The sequence below is a fragment of the Genypterus blacodes genome, unplaced genomic scaffold (assembly GCF_046128005.1).
Source record: "Genypterus blacodes isolate CSIRO-AG114 ecotype Tasmania unplaced genomic scaffold, CSIRO-AGI_Gbla_v1 ptg000046l_1, whole genome shotgun sequence".
Taxonomy (NCBI): domain Eukaryota; kingdom Metazoa; phylum Chordata; class Actinopteri; order Ophidiiformes; family Ophidiidae; genus Genypterus; species Genypterus blacodes.
This window is the reverse complement of record NW_027466859.1, coordinates 175538-199597: the sequence shown is the minus strand read 5'-3', so window position 1 is coordinate 199597 and position 24060 is coordinate 175538. Positions and strand designations below refer to the sequence as shown.

The 24060-nt window shown below is 44.8% G+C and overlaps 1 protein-coding gene across 6 annotated transcripts in view; it reads left to right on the top strand.

Annotated features, from left to right (window-relative positions):
• Positions 1-22269, top strand: part of jmjd1cb (jumonji domain containing 1Cb) — a 69505-nt gene extending 47236 nt beyond the window's left edge. The window contains exons 4-31 of one of the 6 annotated variants that reach the window (XM_076149601.1): positions 2293-2398; positions 3880-4004; positions 4432-4578; positions 6037-6078; positions 8512-8773; positions 8931-9488; positions 9722-10061; positions 10253-11219; positions 11343-11534; positions 11745-11917; positions 12293-12455; positions 12599-15197; positions 15301-15502; positions 15673-15887; positions 16008-16160; positions 16741-16830; positions 16981-17105; positions 17299-17539; positions 17687-17907; positions 18045-18389; positions 18492-18660; positions 18776-18866; positions 19000-19130; positions 19317-19439; positions 19538-19677; positions 19840-20016; positions 20139-20270; positions 20708-22269. In XM_076149601.1, coding sequence (XP_076005716.1) covers positions 2293-2398; positions 3880-4004; positions 4432-4578; positions 6037-6078; positions 8512-8773; positions 8931-9488; positions 9722-10061; positions 10253-11219; positions 11343-11534; positions 11745-11917; positions 12293-12455; positions 12599-15197; positions 15301-15502; positions 15673-15887; positions 16008-16160; positions 16741-16830; positions 16981-17105; positions 17299-17539; positions 17687-17907; positions 18045-18389; positions 18492-18660; positions 18776-18866; positions 19000-19130; positions 19317-19439; positions 19538-19677; positions 19840-20016; positions 20139-20270; positions 20708-20800 — 8322 coding nt within the window. In that variant the 3' untranslated portion in view covers positions 20801-22269. Of the gene's footprint in view, positions 1-2292; positions 2399-2882; positions 2988-3876; positions 4005-4053; positions 4066-4431; positions 4579-6036; positions 6079-8511; positions 8774-8930; positions 9489-9721; positions 10062-10252; positions 11220-11342; positions 11535-11744; positions 11918-12292; positions 12456-12598; positions 15198-15300; positions 15503-15672; positions 15888-16007; positions 16161-16740; positions 16831-16980; positions 17106-17298; positions 17540-17686; positions 17908-18044; positions 18390-18491; positions 18661-18775; positions 18867-18999; positions 19131-19316; positions 19440-19537; positions 19678-19839; positions 20017-20138; positions 20271-20707 lie in introns of those variants that run through there. The other 5 variants (XM_076149600.1, XM_076149605.1, XM_076149603.1 and 2 more) reach the window with 5 other exon arrangements.
• Positions 22270-24060: the final 1791 nt, after the last annotated feature.

The window sequence follows — 24060 nt, the reverse complement described above, 5'->3', positions numbered from 1 at the left end:
TTATTGAGATATATTGACATTGGGCCAGATGTACTGAGCCTTTTGTGCTGGTTTGGGGTGCAGACACACGCGCCTGGATCGCTCCTTCATCCATGAATCCATGTATTTAAGGGAGGCTTGTGCAAATCACCGGCAGGGTTATTATGGTTGCGGTTAATTACATATTCCGTAGAATTTTCTTAAGTGTCACACAACTAGCTGGTATCAATTCTGCTTGGAATTTCTCCACGTCCAAAGAACAGGCGCAAATCGGTCCACATTTTGTCGCACACTGTCTAGGGTGCTGAAATCCCTGCTACAGCGCACAAACTCACCAATGTCCCCACATCCAAAGAGGCTATTCAACGCACTAAACTGGAGTTCTGTGACATTTCCATCGGCTAGCAAACATAAACCTGATACAAAAACGTCTGAGCGGTCTGTTTCCCCTGGCGGGTTTCCACTATTGTTAATGTCTGTTTGATAATGACATCAGCTGCCGTTAAAGAGCAGTAGAATTTCAGTATCCATGTAAAAAACCTGCCAAAATCTTCTAAAATGTCACCCTGTTTCTGCTCCATCTTGTCTCGTATATCCCATCCCAGTCTGTCACAGTCCAGCAGTTTCATTTCAAATCAGGTATTATTTTGTGATTTGAGCTTCCACAATTAATGAACAGAGGCTTGATACATTTCAATTATGTCTTGAATGATCTCCTTTATTTGACAGAATTAAAGATGCAGATGATTAGGCTTAAATGAAGATCAATAAGCAGAATTGAAAGTGTGCAGGTATGGCAAGAATCAGGGGCATCACATCAGCATTACTCATTCAGCCCTAATCCTCCAATCAACCACTAGAGGAGATGAAACAACATATCAGGGTCAACATGGCGTACATTACAACACACTGCGCACATTGCACCCACTCCCTGCCAAAATGCAAACACACACATTTGTATGTATGCCAGGGCTCTGTTTTCATGCGCTGGGTTCCACATTCATATTCCATTTCTCTCCAGGCTGATGACAACAAACCTGATTGGTGGTTGCGGTTCTCACGTTGCCTTGGTAACGTGGTAACTGTGTGTAATGTGTGTCAAAACAGGGCCACAGTTGGCCAGAATACATGGCAGTGGTTGCTGTAGAAATACACACACACACACACACACACACACACACACACACACACACACACACACACACACACACACACACACACACACACACACACACACACACACACACACACACACACTCACCAGTGTATTTGGTTTCTATCTCTGTAAAGCTAAACATAGTAACCACAGCACTGTGTTAGCACTGAATCCAGGGGTCTGGAACAAGGCCGGCAGAATTGGGTGAGTGGATGAGGGGGCAGGACACTAAGGCGGGTTTGTTAGGGCCCTGATGAAAACAACAAACTGTCATCAGAGTATAGAGTTGTAGATGCTGTAGATGCTGACCTCTACACATTGCACAGAGCCTTTTTTCAGCTTGTACACTACAGTCTCCTCTAGTGCTGAATGAGACTGCAATCTAGAACGCAGCAGCAGAGAGGGAGACGGATATTGACGCATCTATTTCTAATGTATAATGTAATTACCTGGAGAGGAGGGGTTCTGTGTTGAGTTCTGTGTTTAGTATGGCATCTTTTGTTTCACAACAAATAATTGATTGTACTGCAGATATTGATGATTGTCTGTTTCTGCAAGCTTTCAAGTCACACAGTTGGCGACACTTACACACACACGCACACACACAAATTCTTGCATCGAGCTTGTGATCCTTTTTTCCCACAGTAAAATGTCTATTCATAAAACTGTACAGCAATGTGCCGGTTTCTGAATTTGGCTAATAGTAGCAGATGATCACATTTTGACTAGACAGGAGATCATCAGACATTTGTCATGTTTAAGGACCGAAGAAGAGCGGGAAGACCAACACTGCATATCAGTTTGGCAGATTGCCCAGTAGGGCCTCCACTCCGTACTGGCAGTATTTTTGTCTTCGTCTCAGACAGCTTTTTAATACATGTCTGAGTGATACTCGGCCTTTAATCAGTCGTAGTCGCACAATAAACCGGTGACTTTGGATTTAATGTGAAGTCTATGCCTGCACCAATGCGGCACATAATAAAGGACGTTTATATATGCACATGTATATAAATATATCTTGATTCATTACAACAACTTGTGAATAAATCTCATATTAGCTGAATTGTAGTGCTGAGGTTTAAAGGGACATATTCCATTTTAATAGTGTAGTGTGATAAAAGGGTTGCTTAACTTTTGTGCTTATGTGTGTCTTTCAGGATGAAGTAGACAGCCAGAGCCCAGTGTTCAGAGACCACCCTCAGCTCCACGAAGAAGTGAAGGGCTGGCTCAAAGATCAGAAGGTGCAGGAAATCTTTATGCAAGGTAAGCTTTCCATTGCCTTGGTCTTTGTTATTTTGTCAGTAACCCAAATATGTGACCAGCTGGGGTAAGATACACATAACGTACCCCTCTTCTACTGGGGCTGGTGCTGGAGCAAAATTGAGAAACGTGCAGTGTTTACACCACAAAAATGCTGGTGCTTGACTGGGAAAAACTGATTCCCCTGCCATTTTTCTGCACACCCAAAACATTTGGTCTGGCTAGAAGGGAACCCTGATCTCAATGGGGAGGAGACTGGAGATGCCAGTTGTTTACAGTTGTTTCATTTAAAAACAACCAGCAAGATAGAAACTAAAACAATGCAGCAGTGGTCTGTGGAGGAAACCAATGTACTCCTGGTTATGTGGTGCCGCCGCAGGAGATGGAAGATTAAGTTGGGGACTTCCGTAAATCTTTGCCGGATGATGCAAAATATAAGCTGGCTGGAATGAGGAGTTGCCCGAGGAACATCGACAATTCACTCAGCTCTCAAGTTTGTGGCGACGCAGATCATTTCTTAGAAGGGGTCAGCTGAGCACCAGCCGAGCACTGGCACCAGCACCAACGCCATCAGCACATTGGTGGAAAGAAGGTAACTTTGAGAAAGCAAGAAGGATAATTTATGTTACAGATGTCAAACTCAAGATTTTGAATGTATGGGCATTTCAGGGTGGCACATTCTGATTATTAAAATCAGAGGCTTCTCGTCCACTCCCCTGAGGTTTGCCAGGATCACCAGCTGTTCAGTTTTCTGGGAATGAGATGTTTCAGTGTCTTTTGTCCCTCTCTGTAAAACAAGCACCTGCCTGTGGTCTTGCAAAAACCTGTACGATCCCGCCTGGAGATAACCAGTCGCAAAGAAAAATGAGTTAAGTTCCATGTCTGAGTTGTGGAAAGCTGCAAGCACTCGTCTTTGATGGGAAACTCCATCCTTTAAGTAACTCACCTGAGAGGTCCTTAAGCGCTACGGTAAAATCTGAAGTTTGAATACGGATGTGGTATCAAATCCACTTATGTGCATGTACCTCAACTCTGAATCAGGCCCATTGTGATTTGTCAGTGACAGAGAACATTGTTGACGTCACCATTCGCCGTACATTTTAAAAGGTGGCTGTTGAATCTCCAGAGAGTTCTTTGAACGCTGTCCATCAGATTTTACATTTTCAGTTTTTTTTATGTGTTTTTTATTAGTTGGAAAGTTCTGATTGGCTGTTAATTTAAAATATAGTTAAAAGTTAGAATCCAAAGAGTCGTCCACAGGTAACCAAGATGATTTTCTAGAATCATGATCTGAATTCTGTCATTTATCCAATATTGTAACTGCAACGGCAATGGACTTAGTTTATTTCTTTGCTCATGAAGTTAATTAGAAACACAAAGAAAACAAGTGTATGCAAATCTGAGGACATCTTACCGCAGCAAGTTGCTGCTTTCCAGCTTGTGACGAACACTCTCAATACTTTGCCTTTTTTCACTGTAAGCAGGTCCCTATTCCCTGAACGGGTACCGTGTACGGGTGTACAGACAAGACTCGGCCACCCAGTGGTTCACTGGCATCATAACACACCACGACCTCTTCAGCAGAAACATGGTCGTTATGAATGACCAGGTACGCACACACACACACACACACACACACACACACAAACATTGTCGTTATGAATGACCAGGTACGCACAGACACACACATACAGACACACTCTGCTGTATGTATGTCATTGTACCCGTTGACATGTACCTTTGTTTGCCTACTGGTGCTCTTTGGCTACGCGAGATTTTGACATTTTATATCAGATAATTTTCTTAGGAATGTTTCTTGGCAATAATCCACAGTCCACAGAAGAATGTTTGTGCCCTCTTAAGTATTAATTACTCATTTATTTAATGACAGATGGAATGTGTATGGATGTAAGTACCAGTAGAAAATGATGTAAGATATTTAGCTGCTGCAGGTTCTTAACATTTCTTGGCATATCAAATGTGTAACAGATGTGGTTCCACCCCAGCAGTGTAACATGAATATGGTGTGTGTTCAGGTGCTGGAGCCCCAGAATGTGGACCCATCCATGGTCCAGATGACCTTTCTGGATGATGTGGTTCACTCCCTGCTGAAAGGAGAAAACATTGGAATCACCTCCAGACGAAGGTCACGATCCAGCCAGAACAACAACAACTTTGCTCATGTGAGTGTATCCACGTACAGGCACACAGTCACAGATGCAGCTTTGTCAGTACACACACACACACACACGGGAAAACTTTGAAACCTAATTTAAATAAATATCTTCCTAGGCATCGTACAACTCGGTTTAAATGACATAAATTGCATTAAAAACAAAAAGGGCAATAATCTTATTAGACAAAGTTTTCACAGAAGTGATGTAGCAGGTGCAGTGATTACAAATCACAGTCAAAGAATAGTCACATCACAGTCACATCAACATGCATCAAAAGTGCTTCAAAAGTAGTCCTAGAGCTTCTAGAGGACCCATAATTCAGTCCCCCAGTTTTCAATAGGATTTGTGGTTCAGTTGCTTATCCTTTGCAGGGCTTTAGGGCACTGGGGCCTGTCCCAATGTTCAGGGTGTGAGAGGCAGGGCACACCTGGACTGATCAACAGACACACACTTTATTTTCAGTTTGTGTCTGTGCATTGATTAGGAATCCTGTGAGCAATATTGTCTTATCTGGACTCAATTAAATCAACACTTAAAAAACTAAAGAGGAGACCATTAACTAAAACATAATGAAAAAATGAATTACTTAGAGTAAATATTAAACTTGATGATGCAGGACTATGTGTCAATGTCTTTGGGGAAATAAAGGTTATTGGAATTCTGACAGACACAAACATACAGCAGGTTATTGCTTTAGACCCCTTCAGTTTTTTCAGTGTTTTCTCATTTGATCAAAACAGATTACCTGTTGTGACATCAGTCTAGAAACAGTACTTCATAATGACAAAATGGAAATCTTGAGATTTAGAGTTTTGAAACCTTATTTAAATCAGAAACAACACATGTAAATGTGCCACCAATCTGTGACCTTGTGACTGCTGTTTTGTGTAGACCTCCTGCTCTGCTTTGCGCCATCCATTCATTTGACCTCATGCTCTGCTTTCTCGCCTGTGTGCTCCTGAGACATTGGTCAACACAACCTCCTCAATTCTTCCCAAAGCGTCTCTCCAAACCATTCTAATTCCAATCATAATCGGTTTTTTTTTGCTTGCTCAATGAATGTAACTTGAGGATTCCTGATTAGGACTTGTTGACCCATGTCTTCTTTTTTGTTTTTGTGTGTCCTCTCTGTTAATAGTCGTAGTAGACCAAATAAAGTCAACACAAATTGCCACATTGTCTCGTACATTGTCTCGTTTACAAACCAGTTGGCTCCTCTCACGTGATAGTACTTCATGATTTAGCTGATTCAGTAAGTTGCATTTCTGACCCTGGTCAGGGAGAATTTGATATTTCTCAGCCAAAATGGCACAATGATACATGGAAGGAGCTCACTGGTTAAATAGTTTGTTGAACAATCAACCAGTCGCTCTTGCAGTCATTGACAAAATCTCTCCTTGTCCCACATTAATTTCATTTTATTTCTCTTTTGATTTCTTGTGTCTTGTTGTTGACACATTAAAGATGGCAGGAGGGAGACCCGTCGGGACCACTGGCAACACTCAGGTACATTCCCCCAACCCACCCCCACCCAAATCTCCCAGCCCTCCCAGACAACCCTCCCACCCCAAAACCAACACCTTTCATACCTATGGAGTGAACAACACTTCAAGTACTGTTGAAATCCGGCGGATATTATTGGTGCTTGAAAGGAATACCTAAATGACTGTTTCATACAAATCTCTGAAGCAGGTACTGGAACGGATCACCACACATGAAGTGATTCATTTGCCAGTTAGGATAGAAATTCAAGAGCTCCCTCTAGAGCAGGGGTGTCAAACTCATTTTAGTTCGGGGCCATATTCAGCCCAATTTAAAGTGGGCCGGATGAGTAAAATCGTAGCATAATTACCTAAAAATGGATGTAAATGGACAACGCCAAGTTTTCCCTTTGTTTTAATGCAAAGTAGTACAAGTTCAAGTACAAGTTCATATTGCAGATGCTTACTTTTATTTAGCTATCATTTTAACCAAAAAATTGCATGAACAACCTGAAATTTCTTAAGTAAAACCAGTCCAATTTCAACAATAAACAATGATAACAATACAGTATATATCTAACAACTTGTCAAGATCTAGAAATGATTTTAAATGTACACACATTTCCACATCTGTGTAGAAATGTGAACTGAACTGACTCACTAGCTGTGGATAAATCCCCCAAAAAGTTTTGGAGGAACATAGAGTTGAATTCTGCCTGGACAGTTACAATACACTACATGAGAGAAATAATGATAATTAATAATACTGTGCTTCCTACACGGAAAGAAATTAAAGAGAAATTATAATAAATAAGAGAAGAAAACGGCAAAATGTTCAAAGACATTTCCAGAAAAAACATGCAGCGTTTACTGAAAAATAACAAGCTGGAAATGAACGTGAAATAGGGATTTGGATACTGCTATGGAAAGCTGGGGAGAGCAAGATCGATTTGAGAAGATCGTAAGGCACGGAAAGCCGTTAACAGACAGAGATTACATGAAGGAATCATTTATACCCATAATACCCATAATATATAACAGACTTGACAGGTTGGTTGGGGTGAGGGTGAGGAACTTCTTTATCTATTTGCTTTCAGATGCCCACTGCAGATATTGAGAGAGAACAAGTGTCCACTGCTCCACTGCTGGCATGTTCTACACCACTCCAGTGGTTGGCATTGCTCATATTGATCTGCTCGGCCATGGAAACCCATTGCATGATTTCCTGATGCACAGTTCTTGTGCCAATGTTGTTGTCAGAGGCAGTTTGGAACTGTATAGTGAGTGATGCAACAGAGGGCCGACAATGTGTGACTGAGCTGTTGTTGCTTCTAGATGCTTCCACTTCACAATAATATCATTAGCAATAAAACATAGTCGACAGGGGCAGATCTAGCAGGGCAGAAATTTCACGAACTGTACAGTTGGCATTCTATGAAAGTGCCACTGAGCGCTTTGTAATGACCCATTCTACTGCCAATATTTGTCTATGGTTATGCGGTTTGTTAATGTAGTAGTGTTGCGGAAAACTAGACTTTTTAAACTAAAGGAAACAGGGGTACAAAGCCCTGATGTTTGTGGCCTCCCCTCTCGCTCTCATTACCTGTCGCTCGTTGGTGTACTAAGCACTTGATGATCCATTCAAACTAGAAGAGCTTCTGCAATTTTGTGCAAATAATTCCAAATGTGTTTATCGACTTGGGACAGGAACATCACAGCTTAAGTCATGTAGATTGACTTTGATATTACCTACATGCATGTTTGTATGTTTTGATTGTTTGTGTCAATCATTTGTGGATGTGGTGGTGTTATCATTGTTCTTCTTTGATTTAATATCAATGACGTGTTGGTCCACACAGTTGAAACGACCCCCAGTCCTCCTCTGAGGCTTAGCCCTGCTAATAAATTTGTGATAGGACAAGTTGATCAGCTTCTGTACTTCACACACTGATCAAACTCAGTCTTATGGTTGGTTGTCTGTTGCACTGTTTTTCTAATGACAGTAGAATTGATTTAAAGCCTCTTCTTGCAGAATGGTTACCACTGACTCAGATGCATTTAAACGTATTTGTCGAATTTGAAAGATGTGACCTGTTGTCCTCTGGGTCTAGAACAGTTTGGTCAGTGTGTTGCTCTTCTGCTATTTGTTGTCTTACAGTATCTTTCATATTAATATTTTATATTCATCAGCATTATAAACTCTCTTTGGAGAGCATCTCCGTGGGTTATATTACTTGACCATACAACTAAAAGTAGTGAAATCCAGCCATAACAGCACGGTTTACATTAGGATGAGTCACTGCACCAAGAATGAAATTCTCTCTGAAACCACTCATGCTAATAATTTGTTGATTATAACCACACAAACACAAATTGGAAGATGTATTTGTGAGTATTTTATTGAGAGGTCTTGTATGTGATATGTGTCTACGCATTTGTGCATGCATGTATGTTGCAGGGTCACTACACACGAGCGCAAGCCAACAGCCCTCGCCCCATCATGACGTCATCTGGTCCCACTCCAAAAGGCTCCCAAGGAACACTGGCCTCCCAACATCAAAGCCAATCACAGCAGAGCCAGCCACCAGCTGGCCACTCACCTGGCGGCTGTGGGCGAGAGCCGAGAGAGCAGCGTGGCTCTCGCTCATCCAGGAGAAAAGGATCAGACAGCAGCATTCCTGAGGAGGACAAGGAGAGGAGAGAAGAGGCTGTGGGCAGAGGTGATCATACAATAAACCACAAATCTGATTTTTGATTATTCTGAGTTGTATCCCTAATAGATAGAAGGCATGAAGAACAAATGTATCAGAAATTATCACTCAGTATTTATGTTAATCAATCAAATTTAACATTTTTCTTTTTTGTCCCTGCATTCAGACTCCAAGTCAAAGGCCAAACAAGCAGTGAACAAACGCAGGAAGGCCGAGGAAGATGAAAAGAAGGGTGGGCTAAAGAGGCTAAAGACAGAGATGACATCAGACCTATCTGAGAGCAGCGACTCAGAAAACCCACACAACAAGAGGACCGCACACTCGTCTTGCTCGTCTTCTTCCTCATCCTCATCCTCCTCCTCCTCATCCTCCTCCTCTTCCTCCTCTTCAGAGCCCAACTCTGAGAATGAGCTTAAGACTCGCAGCACTGACTTGAAAACAAGCAGCATTACTAAATTAGAGGAAGAAGAGAAACCACCAATGCCAGGCGCAAAGCTCAGTGATTCCTCATCTCTCATCGGTCGATTGTCCCCGTGGGCGGAACTTCAACCAACAGAAGATAGCAAGAAGGGTGTTGTTAAAGAAACAAGCAAAATGATAACGAAGGAGGAGGAGGAACTGGTTGCGGTTACACAGATCACCCAATCTCAACGGCAACAGGTGCCTCTGATGGCCGACACTGTTCAAGGCAGTATTATAGCGAACAGCAAGAGCACTGTGAAAGGTATGAACAATACACACATATCGCACATATCCCCATTCAATGTTAAACTCAATATTATATTATATCTCACAAGTGTTCAATTCATCTCAAAGCTATGTGCAGGCCACTGGAGTCTGCCACGAACTCATCAAACTTCAAATCTTTCCTGTCATGGGGTCAGATTTGTATCCAACATTAATTTTAGTGATTTAAAATAGTCATATCTATCCTCTCTGTGCTGGTTTTTCTTTTAGCCGCATCTCAATCCCAGACGCCACCATTGTCCCAGCTCCATGGCAGCGTGATCGATATCACAGAAGATGCCCAAGCCACAGTACACCGGGAGAGTTCAGAGGCAGTGTCAGCACTGCTAGCTTCCCAGAAGGCCGAGTCCACGGCTCTGTCACCCTACCTCCCCCTCAATCCCTCCCCAGTCTCCTCGCCTCCGGTTCCTCCTTCACCTTCGCCATCTGAAAGTAACCGCAGGACAGATATTGAATCAGCCGTCCAGCAGCAGGGCATTATGGGAGGTGCCATTACCACTGTGAGGAGCCTAAACAACAAGATAGAATTTGGCCATTCTGAGGTCATCAGGTGAGATAACTGAACCAAAGACATCAAAGTGTGTTAAAGTGTATTTTCTCTACATCTGTGTAACTCCTCTTTCACAATACAAGTAACATATTAGATCTACTGCAGTGGTTTATGAATCAAAAAATTAAAACCTAAGTTTTCATTTTCTACATGTGCATTTGTAAAGAGCATTTTCTTTTGTGCTCTTTCAGGCCTGTGGCATCAGTAGCAGAAAATGCGGTGCTGGTGGAGAAGGAGAAAACTGACTTTCCTCATCATCATCTTCATCATCAACAGCAGCAGCAGCAGCATACACAGCAACAGCAACACTACACATCTGTCCTTCCCTGCATGAGCCCGTCTTTGTCCGAAGAACCAAGAAAACATCCACCGCAGCAACCGTCCCCCCACAAGACAAACATAGTTCCTCCCCCTGACTTGGCCAAACCTAAAATGAATCCTCACCCAGCTCAACAAAAAATCCCACACCCCAACAACTCTCAAAACCATCCGTACCACAACATTAACTCAGTTGATTCTCTCAAAGCTAAGACCCATCCATGCCTATTAGACATCTCCAAACCCAAACCCAACACTTCTCCAGAGATCTCTAAACATAAAATACCAAGGTACTCGGGAACCTCTCCTCCTCCTCCTCCGACAGGGCGGGTGTCCACAAAAATGGAAACAGCAGAAGCTCCCCGTTCTGGTTTCAAGCCAGTTCCGTCCCGGACAGACTGTGGCAGTGGCAACACAGCCAGCAGCAGTACTAAAAGCCCACTGATCATTGATAGGAACGAGACTTTCACCGTTTACCGGGACCCGGCCCTGGTCCGCTCCGATGCTGAAAACTCTGCAGCCGCAAGCCTCTCCTCTAATCACGTAGCGGCTTATCTCCATCCTCACCTACACGCCCTCCACTCCCCGTCTCCCCATTCTCCATGCCAACTCACCACTGCTTCTCACCCTCATGCTGCCTCCCACCTGCTCGCACCACCTCACTCTTCTACCCTTGCACACCCTCACCCCCACCTACTGCCCCCTGGCGTGCTCCCTGCAATGCCTCCTCCTCCCACAGCGTCTCTCCTCGGGGGCCACCCTCGACTGGACTCTCCTAGCGGGCTGAGCCACCTCGCCCTTGCTCACCCAGCAGCTGCACACCAGCAGCAGTACCTACAGGTTTGAATCCAGTGCTAGTCAAATGTTTAATCCTGCCATGTGAGATGAGGTGTGGGGTGGGGTGGGGCACTAACAGAAGTATCCTATCCCATTAGTTAAAATACAAATCTATTCTTCTTTCAGAGTCAGGGTCCTCCTCCACCCTCTCTACTCGCCCAGGCTCACGGCGGGGCAGCAGGACTGGGCCTATACCCCATCCTTTGGCAGTACCCCAATGGAACACCATCTTCCTACTCCCCAGGACTCAACCTGCCCCCCACAGCCAAGTGGGTTCACCCTGAAAATGCTGTCAACTCAGAGGCGTCTCTCAGGAGGGTAGGTTTCCTCATTAAAGCCCAACGTGTTGGCAGGGCGTGTATATCATGTATCTGTATGTTCTGCCTTGATAGTTTTGACAATTTGAACCACCAAACTGAACATATATCAGGTATTATGTTTTGTACTGTATGTACAGACTGTTAGACTTTCAGATCCATGTGTGGCTTGTTTTTGACGAGGATGTCGCTCTATGTTGTCTTTGTCCAGAATACGGGCAGTCCCTGGCTGCACCAGGCTTCCACCGGTGGTGCTGATGGTCTGGGTTTGTTGAGCCACGTTCCCGTCCGGCCAGCCAGTGCTGACGCCCACCGCCCCTCTCACAAGATCAACACACACGCCAGCCCTCCAATGTCCAAGACCATTATGGAGGTTCATAAAGAGTGAGTGGAGAGACTGATCAACAAGATTTAATTTCTTCAGTGATGGCCCATGTATTACTTTCAAGAAAATCACAAAAGTCTGTAGATGGACAAAGAGACTGATAGTAATTGTTTGATACTACACAGTATACAGCTTTTTCTTAAATTACTTTTATCTTCCATCCTTATAGTGAACAAAAGTAATTGATTGAATGATGTTGATGTGTTCCAGTTTTCCAGGCTTCAGTTAAAATATGTGATCTTTATTAATGAACCAAAGACTGAAGCATGATAGACAGTGCCATGTCAAGATGTAAATGTATTCATTCATCAAGCTAATATAAACTGCTACAACCTTCCACAATGACCTTTACCTATATGTATGTGTGTGTGCAGCGATCTGGATAAGAAATGCTATGTGGACCCTATCAGGACGATGACGTTGGCCCACCTGAAACAGGAGCAGACAGACAGGAGTCGAACTCCCACGGGGAAAGATGTCCATCTACATCGTCTCTTTATTGATGCCCAAAGCAAGCCACGCCTGGCACATACACAGGTGCTACACTTCCCACTTTGGGAACCACTGAGTTAAATCATATGTTAACCCTCTAATGCGAGAGGAACATTATACATATTCTTTTGAGGTCATGATTCCCCATTGAGGAACTTCCTAACTAGTGTTTATTTTTTCTTTCCCAGGATGCAGTCCAGGCTGTGGACCGAGCCAGTAAATACAAAGAGGAGAATCGCCGAATACTCCAAGAGAGTATTGAGGTCGCTCCCTTCACAGCAAAGATCCAGCGCTCCGGTGACCCTGGGATGGATCGGGATAGAGAGAAAGACAGAGAACACAACTTTCCTACCCGGATACCTACCCTTGCCAACCCTAGCCCTAAAAGCACCCATGCCCATCCCCAAATCATCCAGTCAGAGAAGAGCAACTACTTCACCACGCTGTCCAACAGTGTTGTGAATGAGCCTCCAAGGCTTTACCCCTCCAAGGAGCTCAACTCTTTCTATGAGAAGGTAGCAGCTCCAGGAGTTGTATCCAGTGTTGGAACTGTTGTAACGAGCCAGGGCGCTCTGAACCTGGGCAGCTATATCTCCAAAAGCTCCCTCTCTAAGCCGCCTCCTCTCATTAAGCACCAGCCAGAAGGAGGAGAAGGCTTAGCCGGGAAAATTACTGAGCAGCTCAACCAGCAGGTGACATTAGTCCAACAACAACATCATCACCACACTGGTATAGAGAGAATAGAACAGCGCAGTCCTGTCATGTCTCCTTCCCCCTCCTCTACATCTGCCTCTTCTTCAGCCCCCAGTCACCATCATCACCAACACCCCCATCATCATCAGCAGCAGCAGCAACAGCAGCAGCAGCAGCAGCAGCAGCAGCAGCAGCAGCAGCAGCAGCAGCAGCACCATCTCAGGGGAATGCCATCACTTCACAGAGCGCCGGTCTTCCATCCGCCAACGCAGCATGCACTGGAGCGCAAAGAGGCTGCAGAGCGCGAAAGGGAACGAGAGCGGGACAGAGAAAGGGAACGGGAGAGAGCAGCTTATGGTGGTCGTCTGTCCCCGCCAACCCTAACACCCATCCAGCCAGTTAGTTTAGTGGCAGCTGGTAGCAAATCATCGGCAGAGCAGCAGAAGCCCCCCACGCTGCTACCAGAGCTCAGGGAGATCAAAGGTCATGGAATCATCAACACTGCCAATTCTGTTGCGTCTGTCATCTGTAGTGAGACTATGACTTCATCAGCAGAAATTTGGAGAGGTGGAGAAATTAACCATGAAAAAGGAGGAGGAGGAGAGCGAGGGGCGGTACGGGGAAAGCTTCAAGCAGCCATGGCTTCAGTCATTGTGCGTCCGTCAACATGTATCAAATATGAGAGTGGTTTACCTGTCGGTGCTAACAGACCCGGTGCTATGATCCATAAGGAGCTTCCCCAGGGGAGGTTCTACCCATCTAAGATCCAGGGGGAATGCCCAAGGTTTGGAGAGAGTTTGAGGGAGCTCGGGGCAGGTAGAGTCATCCAGCCCAACTCCAACCTGGATGACATGTGTGTCCAGTATAAAAAGACTTCTGTCCGTGGCATGCAGGGAACTATTGGAGCCACTAACACTAACTCAGTTTGCCGGACTGCGATTTCACCCTCGTCATGTTTTTCCATACTGAATAAAAGTGGCACAGCCACCACTGATATGGGTTACTCAGTTTTAGCTCGGGGAGAGATGGCAGCCCATAAAACCATCAGTGGTAACCGGGTACTGAGCCCCTCAGGGCTAGGAGAACACCAGGAAGGATTAGGGTCACGCACTACTTCTCCAGGAGGGTCTTTGCCTCCACCGAGCCCAGCAGGGACACCGCACCCTAGTCCAAGCCTCACCCCAACACCCAACTCCATCTCTGCCTCTAGCCAACCTTATCCCCCCTCATTTGTTCACCTTAAGAAGCACAAAGCCGCCTTAGCTGCAGCCCAGTCCAGAAACAACTTCTCTAATGTTACCATCCCCATCACAGCCGGAAACTCCTCTCTTACCTTCGATTCAGCTGATAAGGCTCCAAGTCACAACTCCCCACCTCCACCCCTCTCCAACCAAATATGCTCACCCTCTTCTGATAGTAGTTGCAGCGCCTCAGCAAGTGGGAATGCAACACAAGGCAAATCTAGCCCCCTGCCTAACGGCCAGTCCCCTGGATCTGCCTTGGCAAGCAGTGGACAGCCCAGTAACTACCACAAGCTCAAGAAAGCCTGGCTGACCAGGCACTCAGAGGAAGATAGGAATACAACTGCTACTACCAGTTCCACTTGTCCAAAACCTGAAAAACCGCCTGTTACTACCACCACCAACACAACACACACAAGTATTACCAGTAACACTACAGCCATGTCAGAAATTATCAAACCATGTTCAGTCAATCTCATCGCATCGACCTCCAGCGATGTGGAGATAACAAAGGAGAGCGTAAATAAAGGAGGCGAGAGGGAACTACAGCCAGAGGAAAAGATGGGTGTAGCAGCGGGGGTAGGAGGGGAGGACGGAAAAGCAGCTCCTCCAGTGAGGCGAGGCAGCAAACGGAGCTACGATTCCGGTTCGGAGAGCGGAGGGGACGATTCCGACACCAGTGAGAGTAAGATGGAGGGACGAGTCAAACGTCAGCCCAAACCAACCTACAAGAAGAAACAGAATGACATGGCCAAGAAGAAAGGAGACAACGAGAGGGAGGAAGAGGACATGAAACCCAACAGCATATTCCGGTCAGCCAGAGAGAAGACCAAACTCAAACTGGCCAGCAGCAGTAAGTCTTCTACTATCTTTTTTTGTTAAGTCATCACATTACTAGAACAATTATGTTGAAGTGTGACTTCAGTTAATGAGTTCATAAAATGCACTTTTCCCAGACGGTATTCCCCGCTCTGTGCTGAAAGACTGGAGAAAGGTGAAGAAGCTGAAGCAGACGGGAGAGTCCTTCCTGCAGGATGACTCGTGTTCGGAAATTGGACCCAACCTGCAAAAGTGCCGCGAGTGCCGAGTGATTCGCAGTAAAAAGGGGGAGGAGCCAGCCCATTCACCCGTCTTCTGCCGCTTCTACTACTTCAGACGGTAAAGCTCCCTCCTGCTTTGGATTCACCTCCTGCTTTCTCTTTCTGTCCTAATTCTTTGCTGTCCTAATGCTTTAAGCGGGGTGACGATTATGGAAATGTGTCGCAAAGCACACAACCTACAGGCACCGTGTCTTGTTTCGTGTTGGGTAACGTGTTTTCTTCCTCCAGGCTTTCCTACAGTAAAAATGGGGTAATCCGGATGGATGGCTTTTCCAATCCGGACCAGTTTGATGATGAAGCCCTGGCCCTGTGGGTCCCCGGGATGCTGGAAGACACACATCTGGACCAGGCCACAGCCAAGTACATCCTCAGCTTCATTGGAGATAAATTCTGTCAGATGGTCCTGACCGAGAACACCGCAGCTGGTTGGGTCAAGAAAGATGGTAAAGTTATGTTTTGATACAAGAACTCACAGATTTGTCATTTCCAGAAACACTACCTCTGAATGAAAACCATGAGAAGCGACGTACTCTAATTTTGAACCTCTGCTTTGTGTGTCCTAGCCAAAATAGCATGGAAGCGAGCGGTGAGGGGGGTGAGGGAGATGTGTGACGCCTGTGAGGCAACGCTTTTCAACATCCACTGGGTCTGTCAGAAGTGCGGCTTTGTCGTTTGCCTGGACTGCTACAAGGCCAAGGAGAGGAAGAGCTCCAAAGGTCAGTTCAAAGTACTTTATTAGAAGTGAACGATCAAAACAAAAATGTAAAAAGATACAAACGTACAAATTGATAGCAACAATACATGAACCTTTATCCAGGGTCAACATGGCCTCTTCTAAAGAAAAGCATTGCAGAGCTTGAATAAGATAAATAAATCTGTCTATCAAATGCAAGAATAAATCTTCCCAACAAATGCTTGGGAGGTGTGAAAGTACCGGATGTTTACTACTTTTCTGCTTAGGTTTTGTCTTTTTACTTCTACTTCTGCCTGTATACAATTCCATCCCTTCCTTCAGTCTTTTTGTTTGTGCAGTTGGCATTTTCAAGAGCGCACAGGTCCATGCAGTTGCTGACAATTGGGAAATACTGGAGGAAACAATAGGAAATGAATGTGCTCTGCTTGTGTGAAAGAGAAGGGGTTAACTCTGTGACTGCAGTAAACAGGCTGCATTGTCACACACTGTATATTTTACCATTATTTGATGACTTAATGTTATATTTTAGTGTTAGGTATTTCAGTATTGGGTTTTGTGTGTCTCTCATAGAGACTAATGAGTGTGTGTCTTCTTGTGTTCAGATAAAGAACTGTACAGCTGGCTAAAGTGTGTGAAAGGACAACCCCACGACCACAAACATCTGATGCCCACACAGATCATACCTGACACAGGTATGGTCATTTGACGTGACAATGAGCATTTTGAGATTATATACACAGAGGAGAAGAAAAGAAAATTACGAGAACAAGGATATATATATGTGATACATGGGAAACTAAGCCATTTTTTTAATAGTGCCATGTGCTGTGTGAATGTTTCAGTGTTGACAGACTTGGTGAGCTCCATGCACTCCATCAGAGAAAAATACAACCTGAAGGCTCACTGTCCCTGCACCAGCAAGCAGACACTCTTCACCAAACTACCAGCCACCAACGGAGTCTCACAGGTACACAACACGCCACGGTCTGAAAAGACGTCCACTTCTTACTTTCTCTGCTCTTGGGGATTGACAATGATTCCCATTCAAATAGAGCCGGTTCATAAAGACTTGCGTTGTTCTTGAAATCCTTAGAAACATTTAGAGGAAGTCCTGCTTTGCACCTTTTTTTAAGCTGATGATAATCCTCCGACTCTGCCAGGTTCTGCAAAATGTACTCAACCACAGCAACAAGCTGTCCCTTGTGAAAGCCGAAATGGGCTCTCAGCAACCCAAGTCTGATCAAGGAGGAATCAGGGTGGAGACTAACGGTGGAGGGGGAGGTGGAGGAAGCAGCCCAGGGAGTGATCCTGGAAGTTCACCCGTTGGCCCACCAGAGTCCCAGTCACCGCTGCATTTCCTCGCTGACCTGGCAGAGCAGAAATCCCGGGAAGAAAAGAAAGGTGAGGGAGGAAACTTCCGCAGCAGGAGCCAGCCTTTTTCCCTGATCCCCTTCCCTGACATATTTAGAAATCAGAAATCATTTAACAAGCAGAGATCGGTATTAGTTGCTGTCTTCAGCTGGTTCCCTTCTCCTCTTCCTCCAACAGAAAACAAGGAGTCATTGTCGCTGGGTAAATCAGTGAAGGAGGAGAAGGAAGTGGACAGCTTGGAGGTCCTGCAGCAGTGTAAGACGTCCTCACTGGTGGCCAACAGCACAGAGCAAGGATCAACACTCAGAGATCTGCTCACAACCACAGCAGGGAAGCTGAAGCTCGGCTCGACTGACGCAGGGATTGCCTTTGCACCAGTTTACTCCACTGCTTCTCAGGTGCACACACACAAACACACACACACACACACTCAACATACATCAACATTCTTAAACCCTGCAGCAGCTTTTGTATCAGTCGGTCAGTAGGTTTATCTGTATATCTGTTTAATTTCATTTCTCCTCTCTCCCTAAAGACTGGCAAGGCTGGGAGGACTGTGCCCAATATCCTTGATGACATCATTGCCTCTGTTGTTGAGAATAAAATCCCGGCAAACCGACAGAATGTCTCAAACAAGCTGTCAATCAAGCAGGAGGCTATCACCCCGGACAACTTTAATTCCACCCCGAGTGTCGCTGACAACGCCAAACCTGACAGAAAGAAGTCACTGACTGTTACCATAGCAATGCCAGAGGATTTAACCAATCAGTTCCCAGATATTCCCCACTGTTGGTTATATAACAGACAGCTTTTGTGGCTAAAAGATCACCGCAATCACAACAACTGGAAGTTATTCAGAGAGTGCTGGAAACAAGGACAGGTACTCATCAATTCTTCTAACCGCAGCAACTGTAGAGATTGTAAGAGGACAGTAGCAATAATACTTAACTGAGAGCTAATTACTTCTTGTGGTTGTGTCCAGCCTGTGTTAGTGTCAGGGATCCATAAGCGTCTGAATGCCAGTCTGTGGAAAGCCGAGTCCTTCAACCAGGAGTTTGCAGACCATCAGGGAGACCTCCTCAACTGTAAAGACCAGGTGGTCTCCAACTCTGGCATTAAGGAGTTCTGGGATGGATTTGAGGACATTACCAGTGAGTTCATCTCCTGTTGGTGTCATCTGCTGTTCACATTGACTCAGAGGCAGTGAAATATGACTGCTGAACTCTTTATGGATTCAAATGAACTAATGTCATCTTACATCTTCAGAGCGGCCCAAGTCAAAGGATGGAGAGCCTATGGTTTACAGACTGAAGGACTGGCCCTCTGGAGAAGAGTTCATGGCCCTCATGCCATCAAGGTAAACAAACAAACACACACACAGGCACATAAACATGCTACATGTGTGTCGGTCACGCAGATTTATTTCAAATGTGACTGTAATTCTGACAGTAGTACATTCACATGTATGATAACGAGCCCATATTTTACAGATACGATGACTTGATGAGGAACCTGCCCCTGCCAGAGTACTCAGATCCTGAGGGAAACCTCAACCTGGCCTCCCATCTGCCATCATTTTTTGTCAGGCCAGATTTGGGACCGAGACTCTGCTGCGCATACGGTATGATATCCAAACGGGGTGGGACATTAACACCAATGGCTCAACGCAACTCTAAACTCGAGCTCATCAAGTTTTAACATTACTCCTGTAGTGTTCCTCTCCCTTAGACTTTAGTTTCTCAGTCTCCAGGTATTATTGCAGTTTTGTATTTCTCAATCCGTTGCTTCTCTCTTGTGATCTCTGTAGGTGTAGCAGCATCTCAGGACCAGGACTTTGGGACGGCAAACCTCCACGTGGAGGTCTCAGATGTTGTCTCTGTTCTGGTCTATGTTGGAATAGCCAAAGGAAACGGAGTCCTGTCAAAAACTGGTACGGTCCTCTTTCTTCAGTAAAATCCTCAGTTTCAGACATTATTTTTGGCAATCACAAACGAAGCCTGCGTTCCTCCCTGTGTGCGCTCTGTGCAGGAGTGTTGAAGCGTCTGGAGGAGGAGGATCTGGATGAGGGGGTTCGGAGGAGGCTGAAGGACTCCAGTGAAACACCGGGGGCGCTGTGGCACATCTACCTCAACAGAGATATGGACAACGTCCGGGAATTCCTGCACAAGGTCTGCTGCCTCTCAACTCGCAGCCTTTAACATGGAGACAAATGGAATAAATGCATAATAAAATATAGTTTTTGGTTGGACTGTCTCAGCCCTTCATGGCACACAGGTTGACATGTGTGCTATAGTTGTTTTTAGCAACTCACCATACTCTCCTCTCCATAGCTCTGCAAGGAGCAGGGATTGGACGCGTCACTGGACCGGGACCCAATCAGAGAGCAAGGCTTGTACCTGAGCAGGAAGCAGCGACAGAGGCTACTGGATGAGCACGGCATTCAGGGCTGGACTGTGGTTCAATTCCTCGGAGACTCTGTCCTCATACCAGCTGGAGCATTGCACCAGGTATACACATACACACACACACACACACACACACACACACACAGAAACAGGAAGGACGTCTCCTTTTCTCCTCCCTTTCCTCTGGATGTTTTTTCATCCTGCTTGTGTGTCTTCGTTTCCAGGTTCAGAACCTCCACAGTTGTGTCCAGGTCATCAATGACTTCGTCTCTCCTGAACATGTGGCCAATTCCTTCCAGCTCACCCAGGAGCTCCGGTCCACCAAAGAGGAGGTCAACTACGAGGACAAACTCCAGGTGACACATCAGTCTCAGTCAGCTCACATTTGATTCACACTCACCCAGCAGGGAGACACACTCACTGTCTTTCCCACCGTCTTAGTCAATGTCTGATTCTCTGTCTCAGTCAGTGTCTGACTCGCCGTCTTGCTCGTTGTCTTGCCCGTCTCACTCACTGTTTCAGTGGTAGCCTCATTCGCCATCCATCACTGTCTCATTATGTGTCTCCCTCTGTGTCTCACTGCTGTCTCACTGCTGTCTTGACTCTCTGGCTCATGCTCTGCAGCTGTCTGTAGTCTTATCCAGTGAAAAGGACAATTGTTGCCATAGTAACAGATATCTCACAACAGATGTCAAAGATTCAGATCAGTTGTTGTGGTGCTGAAGTGAACGATGCATCTATAGACTAATTTACATGCTTTCTCCTCCTCCTCCTCCTCATCTTCCTCCCCCAGGTGAAGAACATCTTGTACCACTGTGTGAAGGAAGCAGTGAGCTCCCTGAAGAGGAGTGGCACTGAGGAAGAAGAGGAGGAAGAGAATACATGACACTCCCTCCTCATCATCCAAACCCTCCGGAGAGCAGCCACCCTCCTCACATGGCTTCCTCTCACGACCCTGGATGATGTCGCGTGACCGGAGCGGCGGCTGTGGCAGAGCCGGTCACGTGATCAAAGGGACCTCGTGTTGTGATCAGTGAGGCGTTGTTGTAGCTGCCTCGTGTGGCCAGGGCGGGAACGGCATACGCACAGAGAGACACTCCCAACCTTCATCATTATCATATCTCAAACCTTCAGTGCCAAGTGGACTCGGAAAACACACAACATAACGGATCAGGTGGACAGAGAGGACACCCGAACGTCACGCTGTCAGGAATGTTTCCGCAGTGTTGTGAATCTGCAAACACAGAAATAGAGGAAGTCTGGGGAAGAGGAGGCAGCCTTACTCAGAGCCACTGCATGACAAGAATGTGAAACTGCAGGAACTAAAAATTTCAGTCACTCTGATCAGTCGGTAACAGGACGTCCCATCACGATGACACAGCACTACACAGGTTCGATGCCAGCAGATCAAAACACTGAGCCCATCCACCACCACCGCTCGCTCTCTGTGTGTAAGCAGCAGCGGGTTTAAATCCCAGTCTGTGCCAGCAGCCTGTCCACGTCCTTAAAGCAAACGCAGCATCACCAGCAGCATCAGGCCAGCAAGCGGATGTCTTGTGATTTCAAAATCAAGAAAAAAGAATTTGAGGGCAACATGCAGATTTGATTGTCTGCAGGCATTAAGCACTGCTGTTCCCTCCTTCATGGTCTGTCCTTGTTCTCTTTTTTTTTTAGTTCTATCTTGTCTTGCTGTTTTGTCCTAAATTTTCTTTTTCTTACTGAACGTTCTTTTCATTTCTTCTGTGAAACATGTATTTATTTTATGTGATGATGCAATGGTATTGACTCAAAAAGCATTAATGTAAATGTGACTTGTACAGTTTTTAGCTACATGGTTTTCAGTTGTATTACGACTCTACTGTGATGGAGGACACACGCACACACACACGCACACACAAATGCCTGTAACTTTGGGAGATGTTTATGAGCTCTAAAGTCCTCATGCCATAAATACATTTTTGAAAATGAACTGCCAACCTGTTGTACAGACAGTGTAAAGTTGTATTATGTAAAGAAAAAAAGACAAATGGCTTATACACTTCAGCATTTTATTAAAAAAAAGTATTCACTGTAAAATTGAGACATTTACAAAAAAGATGTAATTTATTTAAGAAAAATAATTGTCTTGTTTTTTTGTTATGTTAAGATTTACTATGGTGAACTTTTGAAGTTAAAAGATAAAAGAATGAAAACCTTAAATATGATGTGTAAATATATACATATATACATTCACTGAAGTATTTTTTTAAAACATGGCTTGCTTCAATTTCAAATTTTAAAGTGCAAGTGTTACATGCTTTGTACATTGAAGTTCAAAAGGGTTTTACATTTTCCATTAAAATGGATTTATCAAAAGCTTCTTATTCTCTGGTTCTGTATTTATATTCAGAGACATTTAGACATATGACTTAATATGAATATGTCACAATCATTTAGAACTGTTATTGAACCACTGGACAGCTATCACAGCATATTGATTCAGTTTGTCAAATTATAGATTGTGGAAAAAGTGAAAGATCAGATATTCCCTGTATTATACTAAACTACCAGGAGAGGGCGCTGCGGAACCATTCAAAAGTCCTTTTACGACTCAACCTATCATTGGCCGTATAGCTGGACTCTTTATTGGTATAAAAAAAACAGAACACACACACACAGTGCCACACACACTGAAATTGCTCTGTAATCTCCAAACGGTAGTGAAAATTTCACGCAGTATAAGAAATTGTAACTAAAATATCATTATTTAGAACAGCCTCACCATATTTCCTCTACCTAATAGGGTGGACCAATTGAGTGTGTCCAGTGATTTATGCAGTTTTAAAGCTGCTGCAGGTGAGCATGGACGCATGAGGGTGCAGTCAGATTGGCTGGACTTTGAACCATTCACCTCGAACCATACACACACAAACACACGCACACGCACAGAGTGACAAGCAGCCTGTGGGAAAGTTTGTGTAACAGCAGCCTGTTAAACCACAATACATCTGTCAGGGAGTGATGAGGGGCCATAAATTCTTTCTGGGGTTAAATCTTCTACGGGTCCATCTACAGGTTTGAGTGCGTTACTGCAGTAACAATGGTTGACAGTTTCAAGTCGAAACAGAACCAAACACTCCTGATGTTCCTGTAAAGAGGTATGTTTGATGTAATGTGAAATTATTATTCTCTGATTATTTGTGTTGCATAATCAGGAGTTTAATTTGCCTGATCTTCCAGTTTTCCCCATATCCTGTTGCCAGCTGTCGCACCGACTTCACTGTGACCTGTGTTGATTGGACAAGAATGAGTCGACTACAGAGCTTCACATCTCTGTCTGGACCTGACGAGATGTGAGCAGTCAGGTTGGGTCAGAGTCAGAAAGTAAGTTATTTAGACTGAAACTTAAGGGACATTTGAGTGAAAAAAGGAACTTTCAAGAAGATTTAGAGGCTTTTTTTGTATCGATATGTGGCGAATAATTTTGTTTGACCACGGTTGCTGTTCTCTCTGGTGCTGTTCAGGTTTGGTGCTTGCGGTTTGGATTGAACATTTTCTGTTCTTGGTCAGACATGGAAACTTATCCTTTGGATTGAAAATGTTCTGGCATGTGTCAGGCTGCGTCAGACTAAGGATCCAGACTTGGCTGCTGGGTTCTGGTTCAGATACAGAATTCAGTACAGAATGTTCATAAGGCAGGTGTTGGTAACTTAGGGACTTTCTGCAGTCCTGATCATAGTGAATCAGAGTACATGGCTGCCAGAATAGGTGTTAGGTTCAGAGAACGAAAGTGAAATCCACTCTGGAAGCCATCCGGACCTAGTAATTTCCCACAAACACACATCTCAAACGGGCATGTGTGACCTTCCAAGGTGGCTCTCCTGGAGGAAGGCCGTTCCTGCCCTCAAGTGTTTTAGATGCACTTTGGCTTTTTTTCTCTTGACTCCATGATTCGGGCCCTTGACATTCCAACGACAAAGTTAAGGTCATTGTTCATACTGCTTCCATGAGTGACATATATAATAATAATATGTATAAAGAGTAGGTTAGAACAATTATTCAGGTCAAAAAGTAAACTAACTTTTGGCTTTGAGTGAAAGTGGAGCAAAACACCGTCCCAAACCCTTATCAGCCTATATCAGGCCACAGGACACCTCAGTCTCTGTC